The 18,035-nt window shown below is 39.0% G+C and overlaps 1 protein-coding gene across 1 annotated transcript in view; it reads right to left on the bottom strand.

The window, feature by feature from the left end:
• Nucleotides 1-17,898, bottom strand: part of LOC127448835 (non-homologous end-joining factor 1-like) — a 29,384-nt gene extending 11,486 nt beyond the window's left edge. The window contains exons 1-5 of the mRNA XM_051711665.1: nt 17,867-17,898; nt 16,387-16,579; nt 16,023-16,241; nt 15,414-15,552; nt 13,771-13,829 (exon numbers count right to left, since the gene is read on the bottom strand). Of these exons, the coding sequence (XP_051567625.1) occupies nt 13,771-13,829; nt 15,414-15,552; nt 16,023-16,241; nt 16,387-16,554 (585 nt within the window). The 5' untranslated portion in view covers nt 16,555-16,579; nt 17,867-17,898. The remainder of the gene's footprint in view (nt 1-13,770; nt 13,830-15,413; nt 15,553-16,022; nt 16,242-16,386; nt 16,580-17,866) is intronic.
• Between the last annotated feature and the right edge of the window lie 137 nt (nt 17,899-18,035).

The raw sequence follows: 18,035 nt of genomic DNA, 5'->3' as shown, positions 1-18,035 counted from the left end.
TCCAACATGTCGGTGATGTTGACGAAGGTTCTTGCTGACTTGGAGGATCTCGCTGTAATACGTCGATCGATTACGGCGATGGAAATAAAATTCTCTGAGTTAGTTACAAGAGTGACTGATGTTGAGAGACGAATCGATTGTCTGGAATCTTCGGAGAGGGAATTAACCGCTAATCCGCCCGCGACCAAAGCTGATTTGGAACATCTCCTTGAAAAGCTTGAAGATCTTGAGAATAGAAGCCGCATGAATAACGTTCGAATTGTTGGAATTCCTGAGTATGAGGAGGGCAGAGATATGGTGAAATTCCTAGACGAGCTTTTCCCGAGTCTGCTCGACATAACAGGCCACAAGATGGAAATTGAGCGAGCTCACAGAGTCCCAGCTCACAGATTTGCTGAGGGAGACAGGCCCCAATCGATTCTGGCCAGATTTCTGAGATCATCCAATAAAGATCCTGTGTTGTGCCAGGCGAGGAGCAAAAGGGAAGCTTTCTTGGAAGAACCATAATATTTTCTTGTTCCCGTACTTTGCGAGTTCGACAAGAGAGAAACGCGATCAGTTCAAGGAATGTAAGAAACTCTTACATCAGCGAAAGATCACTTTTGCTCTGATGTTTCCGGCCAAACTGAGAATAGAAATGAAGGACGGTCGCAAAGTATTTACATGTCTCAATCAGGCAATGTCTTTTATTGAATCAGTGGGTGAGTAAACCATTGGGTGTTTCTCATGTGAGTGGGTCGACTCACTGTACTTACTCTGGCTTTTGAGGAAGCTGGGCGTCATTTTGGTTTCTTTTTATCTTTTTGCGTTGGCTCCGCCGAGCGGCTAGAGTTTGTTTTGTGAATAACACTTTCCTTAAAGAAGCTTTTGCATTGACGAAAGATTACTTTTGCATTGAAGTTCCCGGCCAGTTTGAGAGTGGACACTACGGATGACCGCAAAATATCTACATGCTCACACAAAGGATGTCTTTTATAAAGTTGACGGATTGTGTAAGTCATAGTATATACTTTTATGCGGCCTCCAAGTGAATTGACTCGACCATCCGGGGGGGGACCGGGATGCCGGTTTTGTTTCTTTTTGTATTGGTTCCGCCTAGCGGCTGGAGCTTGTTCTATTGAATAACACTCCTTTGGAACAGCTGTGGATTAATCTGTTCATTCATCGTACTTATTCTTCCTGCTGGCTAGAGTTTGTTTTGTTGAGTATTTTTACGGGACATTGGAATGATTACATCATCCGATAAACTCATAACAGCCGGCTCACTGAACATTTGTTTGTCTGTCCGAGGAATCTGAATGGTTTTATATCAGCTAGAATTTATTTTGTGGAAGACCACACCTTTGAGACAGTTCTGTGAATGAATCACATTCTTTGTGTTCATTCTTTCTATTGGCTGGGGTTTATTTTACAAAAGTATTTTCTGTTATGTAATTTGATTGAGCAAAAATTGAGCAATCCGATGGCAAAGTTGTCGTGGGGGCTCGTGGGCATTTATGGACCTTTTGTTTAGAAGGATTGTCACCGGTTGGCGCTTTCGTGCACGGGTTAATGCACATGTTTTTCTTTTTTCTGTTTGTTTTGTTCGGGGTTTGATTGTTTCACTAATGGGGAATGTGGTCTGTATAATTTTGTTTTTGACACAATTAATTTTTTCTATATCAAAATGTCAAATGTTAATATGAGTGTACTGTCTCTCTCCACATGGAATGTAAATGGGCTGGGGCACCCCATAAAAAGATAAATTAGGAAGAGTCATTATTGTTTTAGCTAAAATTCAAGGGCAAAGGTTGATTTTGGCTAATATTTACGTACCTAACACTGATGATCAGGGCTTTTTTATAGATCTTGAAGGGATGCTGCAAACCGCTGGCACCCCTCACGATATAATATTGGTAGGAGACTTTAATCTTTTGATGGACTCGGTCCTTGATCACAGTGAAGCAAAAGTGTGTAAACCCCCTAGAGCAACACTGATGCTTCACAGGATGTGTAAAAATCTTGGTTTTACAGATATTTGGAGACTTTTGAACCCATCTGGTAGGGCCTATACATTTTTTTCATCAGTCCATAAGATTTATTCTAGAATAGATTTTTTTTTTATATATCCAAATCCCTCATTTCATCTGTTGTTTATTGCTCATTTGGAAACATCTTAGTCTCAGATCATGCCCTGGTGAGTTTAGAGGTGTTGCCATATACAGAGAAAAATAAATCCTATAGTTGGCGCCTTAATGTGTTCCTTTTGCGAAATCCTGTATTCCAACAAATGGTAAAGACTGAAATCAATGTTTATATGGAGACCGACTGGTCCTCAGTATCCTCTGTGGGCGTGGCTTGGGAGGCACTTAAGGCGGTTCTTAGGGGTCGGATCATACAGTATGCCTCATTCATCAAAAAATCCAAAGCACGAGAACTTGTGGAGTTGGAAGAGAATATTAAAAGTGCAGAGGAAGAGCTGAAGCGCCGTATGTCAGCTGATGGCCTCAGAGAATTGACCCGATTGAAATATAGATATAACACTATTTTGGAGTTTTGGTTATTCAGGGCAAGACAGTCATACTTTGAGTCGGGTGACAAAGCAGGGAAGCTTTTGGCTAGATATATAAAGCAGAGAGAGTCTTTTTCTACCATTCCCTCAGTGAAATCTGCTGGTGGTGAAATTCTTACCTCAGCCATTGATATTAATAATGCCTTTAAAGGATTCTATCTTGATCTTTATAGTTCCACGTCTTCATCTACTGATGAAGATATTAGAAACTTTGTGGAACCATTAGATCTTCCTAAACTGACGATTGAGCAAAAAAAACTCTCTTGATTCCGAGATAAACTTGGAGGAGCTTGACGAAGTAATTAAGTCCCTACCTACTAGCAAGGCTCCAAGGACAGATGGTTTTGCCGCAAAATTTTTAGATCCTATGCTACAGAACTGGCTCCACTTTTGTTAGAAGTTTATACTGAATCATTAAAGAATGGAAAGCTTCCTCCAACCATGACACAAGCCCGGATCAGTCTGATTCTTAAAAAGGACAAAGATCCAAGCGAGTGTAAAAGTTACCGTCCAATCTCCCTGATCCAACTAGATGTAAAAATATTGTCAAAAATTATGGCTAACCGATTAAGTAAGGTTATGACATCTCTTATATATATATAGATCAGGTGGGGTTTATTCGGGGCCGCAGCTCTTCTGATAACATCAGGTGTCTCATCAATGTCATGTGGTCAGTAGCGAATGATCAATCTCTGGTCGCTGCCATCTCACTTGACACCGAAAAGGCGTTTGATATGGTAGAATGGGATTATCTTTTAAAGATTTTGGAAATGTACGGGTTCGGGAGTACATTTATTGGTTGGATTAAGTTACTTTATAGACACCCTGTAGAAGCGGTACAAGCAAATGGATTAATTTCAGATTATTTTACTCTGGATAGGGGCACTCGGCAGGGCTGCCCTCTTTCCCCTTTATTGTTCTGTCTTGCAATGGAACCATTAGCAGCCACAATAAGGGGGGAGGATGATTTTCCAGGGGTGGTAGCGGGAGGTGTGGCGCATAAGCTTCTGCTTTACGCAGATGATATTTTATTATTTATCTCTGAACCTACTAGATCTATGCCTTGCCTCCACAGAATTATTAATTCCTTTTCCAAGTTCTCAGGATACAAAGTTAATTGGTCTAAATCCGAAGCTTTGTCTCTGACAGCGTACTGTCCGGTAACGGCTTTCCAGCCAGGCACCTTCCAATGGGGGATTTTATTCCTAGCAAATTTGTCTGATTTAGTTAGTGTTCATTTTGACCCTTTAATAAAAATATTTGAGCGATGTGGGCATCATTACATTTATCGATGATTGGGAAGGTTAATGTTATTAAAATGAATTGTATTCCAAAATGTAACTACCTGCTACAATCTCTTCCTGTAGATGTCCCCCTCTCTTATTTCAAGCAATTTGATAGCGTAGCGAAGTCCTTCATTTGGAATGGTATACATCCCAGATTGCATTTTAATAAGTTACATAGGCCGACTGACAAAGGAGGGCTAGGCCTATCCAAGATTTTGTTTTATGACTATGCGTTTAGTCTCAGACATTTGGCTCATTGGTCACTTCCACCTGAGAGAGCCTCTCCCTGGTTTGTTATTGAACAGGCAGTTCTTGCCCCTATTTCGCCATTACAAAGCATCTCTATCAAACTAATCGGAAAAGTTAAGTTACACCCCGTTATTTCGCATTTACACTCGGTATGGACTAAAGTGTCCAGATTGTTTAAATTGGACACTTATTTAATTGTTGCCTCGAGCATATGGCAGAACCCAAGATTATATATTGGCAAGTCCCCTTTCTGCTGGCCAGAGTGGATTGTGAAGGGGTTGCTACACTCGGTGACCTATCTGAAAGTGGAGTGTTGAGATCGTTTGAAAACTTGGTCCAACATTTTGGGATCCCCAGACCTCAGTTTTATAGGTATTTACAATTGCGCCACCTGCTTTGTACTATAGTATGGGGGATGGAGCTTTAACTTCTATTAAGAGATTATGGGAGAAAGATTTGAATTTGGTATTGGAGGATGGAGTGTGGACTAAGATTCTGAAAAATGTCAAGTCTGCATCTAGAGATGCAAGGGTTCGCCTTATGCAATTTAAGATTTTACAAAGATTTTATTGGACCCCCTCTAGATTATATAGGCTTGGTCTTAAAGACACACCCACCTGCTGGCGATGCCAATCAGAAGTTGGAGACACAACCCATGTTTTTTGGGGATGCGTTAAGATCCAAGATTTTATGTTAAAGATTCAGAATTATTTGCGTGACATTCTGGGCACTCAAATTTGACTTTGCCCCAGACTTTGCATTTTGGGCGATGGGGAAGTTATAAATTCGGGGGACAAATATATAAAAAATTGGGTTCTGACTGGCGTGATGATTGGCAGACAAATTATTTTAAGGGGATGGAAGTCAGACGGAGCGCCACCATTTCTGGAGTGGTGTGCGGAGATAGGGAGGGTGGCGGCTTATGAGAAGATGATAGATGGAAGACTGGGGCTGGAGGACTTATTTTTCAGGAAGTGGGGTAGGTATTTGGCAGTTTTGGAGGACTCTAGGGGAAGGGATGAGGAGGGAGACATTTAGTTTAATTATGCATGTTTATTATAAATGTTATTTTTTATTTATTTTTTATTTTATTGTTTGTGTATGTATTATGTGACCACAGGGGTGTTCTTTGGGGTAGGGTGGGGTTGGTGTTTGGGGAGGGATGTTAATGAGGGTTAAAAGTTAAATGTTGATTCGGTGTGTATATGTTGTGTTTTTCTCTGTTGTGTTGTTTCTTTGAATCAATAAAAAATGTTAATTACAAAAAAAGTAAGTCAATCATACACACCTGGGATGGCATGAGGATGAGAGGAGGAGAGAATTTTCATTTTTGGGTGAACTAACCCTTTAAAAACAGTCATCTGACTTGTTGTTATCTGCAGTTGTTTTTTTTTAAATTAATTTAAGCATTATAAACCTTAAAGTCTCTTCAGCTCCCGAGGCATTATGGTATAGCAAAGCATCCAGTTTATGCAAATTTCAGAATCTCGCTGGAAATAGTAGGTCATCCGAGTATTTCTCGCTTACTCTTTTATGAAAACTGAGGTTTCGGACACCCTAATCCACTGGCATGCTGTTTTTGGCATATTATGTAGTAAGGAAGTTTGCATATTCGGACGCAGCTAATGTTTTACATTCCGCTTGGTGGCACGCAAATCACACACTTCAGCTTTAAGTCGCACTTAAAAATTTCTTAGCAATCATCATTTGTTTGCAGGTACCACTTGCACTGATTTTTTTTATTATCTTATGCAATGACATTCATTATGTTTGCTTGACAAAGCCAACATACTATTACTCTCGGTTTAGAGTTTTTCCAGAATCCCTAAACCAAAACCATCAATTGCAACTCCTCCAAGAGCTTTCAAGCTAGTTCCGCCAAACTTGGCACAGACCTTCAGGCTGTTCTGACTTGGACTGCTATATTTTTCAAGTGATCGGACTTATGGTTTCCCCGTTGAAGACAACATAAAATTCCCAAAATCCTATAGACTTTACATTGACAGAATATTAGTGATTTCAAACTCCAACTGTCTCTGTAAGGTCTATATAACCTTTAAACTTCAAACTTTTAAAACTATTTAATAAAAGGTCAAGCCAGCATCAAAGTTTGTCTTGAAGAACTTGATAGGTGAAGTTAACTGAGACGCAAGTGTCTAAGTACATATTTAGGGGCTGTAAACTGCACATTGAATGAATGAATATAGTTCTGTTTTGCTTTCTAAGATGACATCTAAAGAAACCAACATACTATAATCACTACTCTAAAGCAATAAGTGTCTCAGAAAGACAATGGAAAATCTGTTCCTGTTTGGTGCATGGCACACTTCTTTTTCCACAGAGGGATTAAATTCCACAGTCTCCTGTTATTCATCTTGCAGTCCTATTCTGAGCTGGTGATGTTAAGCTTGTAGCATAAAGAGACAGCCAAAAGGCAAAAGAGAAAGAGCCCAAATACAACTGACCTTAGACCCCATTTACATCTGGTTTTAAGATGCATTTGGGGTGATCCGATCACATTGTCAGCGCTAAATACAGGTCTAAACAGGGTCTAAAATGTTGTGATCGAATCACAAAAACTAAAATACGAATGTGGTCAAAAATGCATATGACCACATCCCATTTGAGGTGTAACTGTCTAATCCGAAAATTTGAAAAAGCTGTTACATACACAAGCACAAGAACTTCATAGATCTTCTTCAGTGTGTTTGATATAACACAGATGAGAAGCACAAATATCTGAAGCTCATTTAATACAGGTAATCCACTAAAATAACCGATCATTTTAATTGAAATATTGCTTTTGTGCTTAGATTAAATTTCAGCTGTATCTGTGAGAAACAGCGCGCCAATTTTTCTCGCTTTCTTTGTCTTTTCTGATTTTGTTGTGCTTTTATATCATGCAGTAACAAACTGAGATAGTGATTGATGTATGTAGTCATGAAACAGAGTCCTTCCCCTCTAAATCCTATCACAAGTGGTCACAGGAGACACATTTAAGCGACCAGGTGTAAACAGCGATGTTTTCACCTGACCACATTTGATCGGTTCACCCGAGATGCATCTTAATACAAGGTGTAAATGGAGTCTAAAAGCCAAAAAAAAAAAAGGGCATGAAAGCCATCGAGCCTTGTTCTAAGTTGAGCATTACTATTACTATTGCTCATATGTAGGGTTAGGAAATGAAAAAAAAAAAAAAACCTAAACAGTAGTAGCAATAATAATCCAGACTGATTGCACTGAATTTGGCGAAAGCAGGTTGAATGATTTTCAGCTGAAATCAGTCTGTGCTTACCAAAATTCAAACCACTGCCCCCAGTGGCCGAAGCTGTAAGTGTTCAGATGAAGTGTCCACAGAGTGGCGCAAAAAGTACAGTAAGTTTTAATGCGAGTTGTAAGTTGTAAATGATGTAATTAGTTAACAGGAATGTATTTTTTATTAACCATATGCCCCAACCCTAAACATCAGTGGAGTAAAGATGTAATCTTAGAGGGAAAACGCAACATCCTAACCTCCGAGCTCATCACTGATTATCTGAACGCGATTTCTTACTGGTTCCCATGGGGCCAGAACAGTGCCTCGGAGGTTGATTGCACAACAAGATATCAGTAAAAGGTAAACACAATTGAAATTTTTGGACCAACATGGTAATCCTAGCACTGCTATTGCCCCTGACCCTGAGTTTTACACTTTATGCTGCAGCCATCAACAATACCTCAAATAATGTGGCTTGTTGAGAAGAGATGTGGTATTACTTTTCTAAGCGATCAGACTTACGATTTTCATCTGACGGATGATAAAACAGGCGAAACAATCCCACTGACTTACATTAAAGGATGGACCTGTTGCCTGAGCCATACCCAAGGACCCAAAGAGAGACTTGGGGTGGGATCTTTTGACTTGGGCCAGTAAGCAACCACCCTAGCAACCACCTAGCAACACCACAGCAAAAACACAAAACCCTGTGATGCCCTGCCAACGACCCCTAACACCCTAGCATCATGGTGGCAAGTTTTGCATGGGCTAACACCACTTACATTTTCTTCAGAAAATGTAAAAATCTAGACGTATTTGCTTGTGCTCATGCAATATGTTTATAACTTGGTAATAACAAATACAAGCCTCTAGAGCAGGGGTGGGCAACTATATTGGTAAAGGGGCCACATCGGGCTTTAAGTAGTGCATAGGGGGCCACATTGTATTCCTTTTGAGATACAAAAACCAAATCAATGCAGAACATTGTATCTTAAGCTTTTAAGCTCAGAAATAGTTGTGTACTGAATTTTCTTAAGTGTATATGTGACTAATGGGACTATTCTGCAATTGCCTAAAGTATTGTATTGCTCTACAAAGGTAGATACTTTTCTGTCAGGCATTAAAAAACTGAATAAAGGCTGAGCTTATTCTAAATTATTTATTTTACCATCTCTACTTCCCTGTTAATTTATTATTCAGTTTAACACTCTCTACATCAGGGGTCTGTTTACTGTTATAAAAAAAAAAGAAATTTATAGAACTTTCAATGTTTGTCGCAAAGCTGGCGAGTTTACTTATTTATTCTCAAAACATTACCCATTTACACGCTAAAAGGGTCATGATGCGGGTCTCGTCAATGGTTTAACTTTCCATTCAGCATACAGCTGAATAAAACAGGCTGCATGACTATGATAAATGATTACTGCAAGAGTTAGATTAACATACAGGTGCAAGGGGACTTCAACATTTCTAAATTTCACAAATAAAAAATACATATACATATTCGCCTCTTGCTCGCATGTCAGTGATTACCCCTCCGCGTGTCAATGATGCCGAGATCTACTTTTATATTTAATTTCATCACTGAGAAGGTTTACCTGCAAACTTAGTAGCACCAAACATCACAAGCAGCCTCAAGAATGGACAACCCAATCTCATGAAAATTCATACATAATTTACAAGTTGGCTATTTCGTATGGTCTCGCACGATGTTGTTTGCATAAACTCGTACGACTTCATCACGTGCAAATTCCCGGATGTCTAATGCAGAAGTAAGCGCGAGTTCCGTGCATGAGGCGATAAGGACATACTTATTAATATTATGCCCTTACCCAAACCCCTTATCTAAACTTAACCAATCAGTACAGTGTGTAAACATGATAGGAAACTGTTGCGTGTGACAGAAGCAATTGTCATATTAGATGAAAATGATGTCCAGCAACGTCATTGGCTGTAGTGAAAGTCATAGGAATTCAAATGAGTGCAGTCACATGATTTCACACGAGTTAGCCAAATTTAGAAAAGTCGTACGAATCCTGTTAATTTCGCCATGAGAGTGTATTGGAATGGACACAGAGTGGCCGTATAACACTTTTCCTTGAGCAGAATATTGCACTAGAAATCGCTAAGTTTCTTCAAATGGGAAAGCGAGAGCTAGAAAGAGTGCACTCGCATGGTTGCCACATTGCACAAAATAAGTATAACATTAGGCGGAATATTTCCAATTTGTAAAGTATAAATCTCAAATTGGGGGTGTTGCGTCTCTTATTTGGCAATGTTTTTTTTTTTGGTTTTTTTTTGTGGATTTCTCCCCTTTTTCTCCCAATTTGGAATGCCCAATCCCAGATGTGCTTTTAAGTCCTTGTGGTCGTGTAGTGATTTGCCTCAGTCCGGGTGGCGGAGGACGAATCCCAGCTGCCTCTGCGTCTGAGATCGTCAACCCGCGCATCTTATCATGTGGCTTGTTGGGCGTGTTGCCACGGAGACATAGCATGTGTAGAGGCTTCACGCCATCCACCGCGGCAACCACGCCCAACTCACCACGTGCCCCACTGAGAACCACATTATAGCAATCACGAGGAGGTTACCCCATGTGACTCTACCCTCCCTAGCAACCGGGCCAATTTGGTTGCTTAGGGGACCTGGCTGGAGTCACTCAGCACGCCCTGGCATTCGAACTAGCGAACTTTATTTGGCAATGTTAAAAGCTTGTGGAGGTGCGTTAGGTCCCAATGCAAGATAACTGAAATATCCAATGAAAAAAAATAAAACGCTTTTAGGATAAATGAGCCGCATTAAACCATGTGGAGGGCCGGATCCGGCATTACTTACGCGGGCCGCAAGTTGCCCAGGTCTGCTCTAGAGGAAGGAAATGTATATGCATATGTATGTATATGTCTGAGATACAGGAACTTCAGTACAGTAAACTGGATGGCCCGGTGTGGCAGAAGGAAGAGTCACTCCATCACTGCCAAACCCAAACTGGTTTTTCAACTCACCCGGTCAAATTTTCTCTTTTTCTGCTTCAGCCTCAAAAAACCAACAGCATGCGTCATTGTAACATTCACACACAAACACATTTAGCCCCAAAAGACCTACACAGGACATCACACTAACTACTATATGGACCCTAAACCAGTATGTGTTAATCAAGTACACTGAACACACTCAAAAACACAAATCAAATGTCCCCCCCGCCCCTCAAAAAAGTGTGAACGTAACAAGTGTTTGACAGACAATCTCTGTCCTTTGAACACAACTTGTCTGAACGCCACTCAAACTCAGGGCACTTGTCAAAACTTTAGCAAGGACCAGACAAAATGTGCTTTAAACTCTGTGAGAACATCACACACTCAATCACTTATTCTTATTACTATTATAAGGGAGTGGGAAATCAAACCTGTCTAGCCATCTATTTAACAAACACACATCCCAATCCAGGATTCTGGCCATCAGGAATCTCAAGAACGGACTCCATTTTCCCAGGGACTTGCCATGTTTGTTTGGCATTTCAGTGAGAAATTTTTCCCAAACACGCCTTCATTTCAATTCAAGACTTGGGTATTAAAAGGTTCTTCAGTGTGGAGAAGAATTTACCATTGTATACAGCGACAGTCAAATGACTTTGATATTTCCAAAAAATGTGCAAGCTCTCTTTTTAAATGGCTCTCTTTTTAACGTGCAAGCTCTCTTTTTAATAGATTCTTTAAAAAAAAAGAAAAAGAAAAGAGAAGGCATGGCCTAGCGGTAGTGTTGCCACCTGTCCAGGATTTTCCGGGATGGGCACAGTTGCGTTTTATTGAGATCCTCACTGTTTTTGTGCCAGATAAACACTGCTCTGATTGCAAAAATATCATCATTTATATTTTTAAAAAGGTATTAAAAAGACATCATTTAATCTCCTTCTTGCTGTTTCAAACCCCTATGATTTTCTTTCTTCCTTGGAATGCAAAAAGAAATTGAGGAAGAATGCTAGCCTCAGTCACCATTGACTATTATTGCATCTTTTTTCCATATAATCAAAGTAAATGGTGACTGAGGTGAACAATGTTCAACATTCTACCCGACATTTTGTGTTCCACAGAAAAAAAGAAAGTCATACGGGTTTGAGAACACATAAGGCTGAGTAAATGATGGCAGAATTTTCATTTCTGAGTGAACTATCCCTTTAAATACCAGAAATTATGGGTCGTTTATAGTAGCTTCCCCAACACTGGTGTCTATTACAAACAAATCAGCAGTAAATACATCTTTATACTAGTGTCACAGTTGGAATGCCATTATTTTAAGGGGGTGACTGTGGGTAAGTGGGTAAGCAGATGAGACTCATATCCTTTTCTCACACCACCGAGTCAAGCCACACATATCTGACTGCACATTCACCAAGCCAGTGAGAAATACCAGTTGATTCGCACATACACACGGATAAAGATCAAACACGCTTATCAAAGGACTCACTTAAAAAATGGCTGCCAATGTTGAAATTAAAAAGATAGCTCACCCCAAATAAAAAAAAAAAAAAAAATCTGTCATAATTTATTCATGCCGTTCCAAACCTGTATGACATTCTTTCTCCTTTTGAACACAAAAAGGGACTGTTTAATCACCATTCACTTTCTTAAAGAAAAAATAATGATGCAATGATAGTGAATTGTTATTTAGGCTTACATTCCAACATGATCACATGGGAAGTCAGCATATTGTTTCAGAGAGTTCCGGTACCTATTCACCGTTTCACAGAAAAGCGGCATCTTGTATCAGACATTTTTTTTAATCGGCTCCAGAGTGTTTACCTTGCCCTGTGGCGCCACTGAAAGCGTGCTGCATCAGCAGCGTGAGAGACCCAGATTTGAATCCCGTGTTGAAACCGGCAAGTAGTCGCATTTGTATAATTAGTGACGAGCACGATCCGGAGGTTGGATTTTTCACCCTAACATTACATTTTTACGCCACTGATGGTTAGGTTTGAGTGTGGAGTTTGGGTTGTGAGGTACAGTTTATAAAATATGCATTCCTCTATACTGTATAACTGCCTGTAAAGCTGAAAACAACTCGCTTCACAACTCACTTTTGGCGCACCTCTGTGGACATTTCACCTGGAAAATGGAGCTCATACGTGCACATATGCCCAAATACAGTTATCGCTTTTGGCCACTGGGAGCAGTGTTTTGCATATCAGTAAGCACAGACCGATTTCAGCTAAAGAAAAGTCAATCTTCTGTTTTCGATTTCACTGTGAGATCAGTCTGAACATTCCGTGTATTCTCTCATTTTGTTTTCCACATAAAAAAAGAAAGTCATACCGTTTTGAAACAATTAGGGTGAGTAAATGATGACAGAATTTTCATTCTGGGGTGAACTATACCTTGAAAGCTCATGGTTGAATCAAATAAATAACTCAGTGATTCAAACACAAAACATTACTCAACAAGAGAACAAAACATTGGCAGAAACACACAGTTCTAGCTCTTGATTAGTCTAAATTACAGCTGTGGTTGTGGCTCCTCCCATTCTGGTCAATGAGTTTTTATTGACCACAAGAGTGGTCAGTAGCGTAATTGACTGGCAATCCAACTCATCACAAAATAACAGGAAATACACAAACATACTGTGGGAAAAGAAAGAAAACACGGCCCAGTCAATAGACAGTTGAGTGTTGAGGCAACGCTTACAACTGAGCTGTCACTGCAAACACGCTCTGGGCTCCACAAAACACACCACAGGCTAATTATACACAGAGTGTGTATGCATGTGTGTGTGGTGACCCTCAGTTCTGAGTCAGACACAGAGCCAGTCTCTCTCTGTCTGGCTCTACACTCTGTACACTGTTCTTTTAGACAAAGGTTTGGACATACTCAACTAAATACATTTCTCATGATCATAAAAACCTTTTGATCTACAGTAAAAGCTTATACTGAAATGTCCTTTACAGAACTAACATTTTAATTTAGATTTATTTATTCTTTAAAGGATGAGTTGGACCAGATTGCAAAGGAAAAATAGCCAAAAAGTGCCCTGCATACATGGGAACTGGGTTAGCGTTAGGGTATTTAAACAATACTGTATGAAAAGCACCCTTGTAAGCACCTCATGAAGTTGGTTAAGAGAATGAGTGAGCAGAGCTGTAATCTAGACAAAGCAGCTAAAATATAAGATAGTTTTCATAGTTTCATATTTTTGGTCACTTATGTAATTTCCATACCTCTGTTTGTGTCATTTCATAGTTTTGATGACTTTACTATTATTCTAAAATGTAGAAAATTGTAGTAATAAAGAATAAGTAGGTGTGTCCAAACTTTGGACAGGTAGTGTTCATGTGACTGGGCATTATGTGTATCCATCATAGTGTCATATACATGTTAGTTTCGACTGAGCATGTTCACATAGGGTAAATTTAGCATGAGACTGAATGTAGAAGTGCTTCACACCTGTGTGAAGAAGTTCTCCTTGTATCGGTGCACCTCAAATGGCTCTGTCTGCAGTCTGGCTGTGAGTTTGAGACAATGAGAAACATGAGAGAATGCATTTGTGCTTCTGTAAGAAAAACTATAACAGGGCAGGTGACATTTAACATGTCTATGAAAATTCTCTTTTAATTTTAACTGAAAGATTTTAGGTAAAAATTGACATCTATGTCAACAGGTCACCATTTCTCCACAATTTTTAATCACCTTTTGTTGTTTTGCAGTTCACCTAAAGGAATGTTCTGGGTTCAGTACAAGTTAAGCTCAACTGTCAGCTCATTTATTAAAAAAAAAAACACAAAAAACACAAAAAAAAACAAGCAAAATCAGTACATTACGGCACTTACAATGTAAATGAATGGAGACAGTCCATAAATGTAAAGGTATAGCCACAAGATGTAAACATTATACATGTTACATCTCTGTTCTACATGATTTTAGAGATAAAATCGCTTACAGGGTATACCGGCGTTGTGTAGTCATGGCAACGAAGTTGTAATATTGGATATGATAACTTTACACAAATAAGGATAGTTAGTGATGATATCATGCAAAAACCATGTTAACATGTACAATGTTTATATCCTGTGGCCATAATTTTGAAACAATGCGCACCATTCACTTCCATTGTAAGTGCCTTACTATAAACAATTTTTGCCTTTTGTTTTTTTTTTGTTTTTTATAAACGAGGAATGAGCTGAAGATATTTTTGCTGGTAATCAATATTATGACACAAATGCTGTCGATCCAACTGAAAGAAATATTTTGCCCAAAAAATGAAAATTCTCTCATCAGAAAATTTACTCACCCTCGTGCCAACCCAGATATGTATGGTTTCTTTCTTCTGCAGAACACGAATTAAGATTTTTAATGCAAGTGAATGATGGCCATAACTTTGAAGCTTCAAAAAGCACATAAAAGCAGCATAAAAGTAATCAATAAGACTCCCATGGTGAATCCATGTCTTCAGAAGTGATATGATAGGTGTGGGTGAGAAACAGATCAATATTTAAGTCATTTTTTACTATAAATCTCCACTTTCACATTCTCGCTCATAGTACCACCTACTGGTCGGAGTTGGTCAAAAGTGTGGGTTTATAGTTAAAAAAAAAAAAAAAAAAAAAAAAAAGGAATTAAATATTGATCCGTTTCTCACCCAGACTTATCGTATTGCTTCTGAAGACATTGATTAAACCACTGGAGTCCTATAGATTACTTTTATGCTGCCTTTGTGCTTTTTGGAGCTTCAAAGCTCTGGCCATCATTCACTTGCATTATATGGACCTACAGAGCTGAGATATTCTTCTAAAAATCTCTGTGTTCAGCAGAACAAAAAAAGTCATACACATCTGGGATGACATAAGGGTGAGTAAATGATGAGAAAATTTTCATTTTTGGGTTAACTATTCCTTTAACTTGTTTTGAAATGTTCCTTTAAACAGCCCTGTGGTGTGACAAATTAATTTTTAAAAGCAAAAATAATTCATTTAGTCTCTAAATTAATATGAGGTCATAAGACTGCTTGCATAACTCAGAGAATTAGAAAAACACCTGTTTAAAAGATCAAGTATAGCATAGCACAAGGAGGTCAGTGTGGAGCTGTGTACCTCTACTGAGCACAGCTCCATTTTCCTGATAATCCTGTATCTCTGCATCCTTTCTGCCCAGAAGAGTGGCCAAATCTTCCACTTGCCGCTGCAAAACTCTACTCACTGCCAGGAGGGGGCGCACCAGCTGCCTGCAAACCTGATCACATGCAAATTTGTACATACTGTAAAGAAAGGCCTTTGGCCTTTAGCATACAGTGGAACCAAAAATTATTTGGACACTTAAATTTACAAATGTATGAATTTAATTGGATGAGATAATATCAAATCCAAAAGTCATCTGCAAAAAAAAAAAAAATTATGCTAGATATTTTCTCTGAACTAACATTACTTTTCTGAGCCATTTTTGTGATTACTTCTAACCAACATGGTTCCTAGATGATTTTTAGTGGATGTATGTAGTCAGTTCTGCTTAAGTTCACACAAGTGTCCAAGCAGAGTAATCACAGCTGTAGCTTATCACAATAATTATGAACATGTTCCACTAAGCTTTACAATCGGAAAGTGTCCAAACATCATTTATATTTATTTTGAACTCTACTGTTTCATCATTAAAAACCTTGCTAGACAAGTATTGATTATGTTACAGAATAAAACAAAGGTTCACACCGTGGCTACAGGTGTTTGGGTGCAGCAGAACTCCCAGTAGAACGGCAACCCAGCCAGTTCACTTTTGAGCCTGACTGTTAAATTGTTGCCGTGACGTTCAAGGGACACGTGTGCAGCAGAGGTCTGGTCATTACCTTGGCTGGAGAAACAAGGCTGTGCCACTGAGCACAGATGAGTGAAAAAAGCCTGTGTGGGAGCCCTGAGACGCTTATTCAGATCCTTTCATACAGAAAGAATATGTGATTATATGGTTAGTTGCATTTTATTGTTTGTAATGTATTGTATTGAATTAATTAAAGACAAAAGTGCACTTCTACTGGATTAGAAAAGGATGCCAGCAGTGTGCGTTGTTGTATATTCTTGCCTGTGCTCGTCTCTGGATGTCGTCTGCATTCATCTCCTCTTCCCACACACTGCTCAGATCACTCAGCAGAACCCGGTACTGTGTGTCACCAAACCAGGCTTTAGCCAGCAGATCAGAACCACCGATACAAACTGGTACCCATGGCAGGGCTGTCAGGGCTTCTTCCATTTCCCCCCTGCACACTTCACACAATCTATTAAATGTAACAAGCATTAACATTTTACTGCGAACAAGAATGCTACACAACTAGCTGAAACTTCCTTTGGTATTTACTCAAACTGACTATAAGTACTTGCATATTAACCATAGTTTAAAGGTGCACACAGTAATATTTTTTTATATGCTGTCTTAGACTTACACTCTCACACTTAGGGGTCTGGATGCAGTATCATTCAAATGCAAAAGTTTTCAAGTACTTATGCCATGAATAATTTAATCCATGAGTGATAATGTCCAATAACAGGGCAGTTACTGAGATGAAGGCTGTGTCTCGTTTGGAAGGCTGTGTCCTCCAGAGGTCGCATTTGTCGGCCGCATACGTCATCGAGGCTGTCTCGTTTCGTTATATATATATATATTGGGAATGCAAAAAAGGTTAACAATTGTATAAATGTAAGTGCATATACATAAAAGGCACTGACAATATATATATATATATATATATATATATATATATATATATATATATATATATATAAATAAAAATATGAAACGAGACAGCCTCGATGACGTATGCGACCTCCGGAGGACGCATCCTTTCAAACGAGACACAGCCTAAGTAGTATTCGGATGGTCAAGATATCCACATAAGGGGACACTCTCCTTGTAGAATAAAAAAGCATTTATAAGGTTACCAATATTACTGGAGTCTTCATTTCATATGACTGGTCATAATTTATAAATATGTTGCAAAACTACTATTCATTTCTTATGGAATGAAATAGGTGTAATGAAATTTCACACCCGTCTATGTGACAGCGGTAGTCTACCATAGCTGTAACAGTTGCTTACAGCACCTTTAACTGGAAATTTGTAGTAAAAACCAAAGTAACCACCATTATTTTTTATTAAAAACAACAGAAGCCTAAACACATCTAGACACAAGTTGTAATAAAAAATGTAGATTCTACCGAAACATTTCTGCTAAACTCCCATGGTGATTACAATTAGCGTTACTACAGTAAGACCATGGTAAACTGGTAAGGAAAAGTAATCATGTCTGAAGTATTTGGTGATTTTTATCAAACTGACACATTTGCAGCTGTAACAGTGAGTTTTTGAATGGGGTTGTTTGTTTCTCATTTCATAGCACTATAGGCAGGATTTGCTTAATTGTTTGCCTATTGCCAAATGTAATATGTGTCATAATGCCTGCCTAAACAAGTGAGAATGAGCAAAATAAAATTCCCATAGAGATATTTCGCAAACAAATGGAACTTTAGAAAGAGTTTATTTGTTAATGGATGAAGAATCAACTCACCAATGTTGGGACCGTTCCGACTGACACACAACCCCTTAAAAACACAGCAGTATTAAAACGTTCCGGGAGAAAAGAGTTCCGCTGTCAGAGCCATTAGATGTTTGGCATTAAAAAATACCCAACATACAGCTCTGGAAAAAATTAAGAGACCACTGCGTAATTCTCAGTT

The sequence above is a fragment of the Myxocyprinus asiaticus genome, chromosome 12, assembly GCF_019703515.2.
Source record: "Myxocyprinus asiaticus isolate MX2 ecotype Aquarium Trade chromosome 12, UBuf_Myxa_2, whole genome shotgun sequence".
In the NCBI taxonomy this organism is placed as follows: Eukaryota; Metazoa; Chordata; class Actinopteri; order Cypriniformes; family Catostomidae; genus Myxocyprinus; species Myxocyprinus asiaticus.
This window is presented reverse-complemented; position numbering and strand designations above follow the sequence as displayed.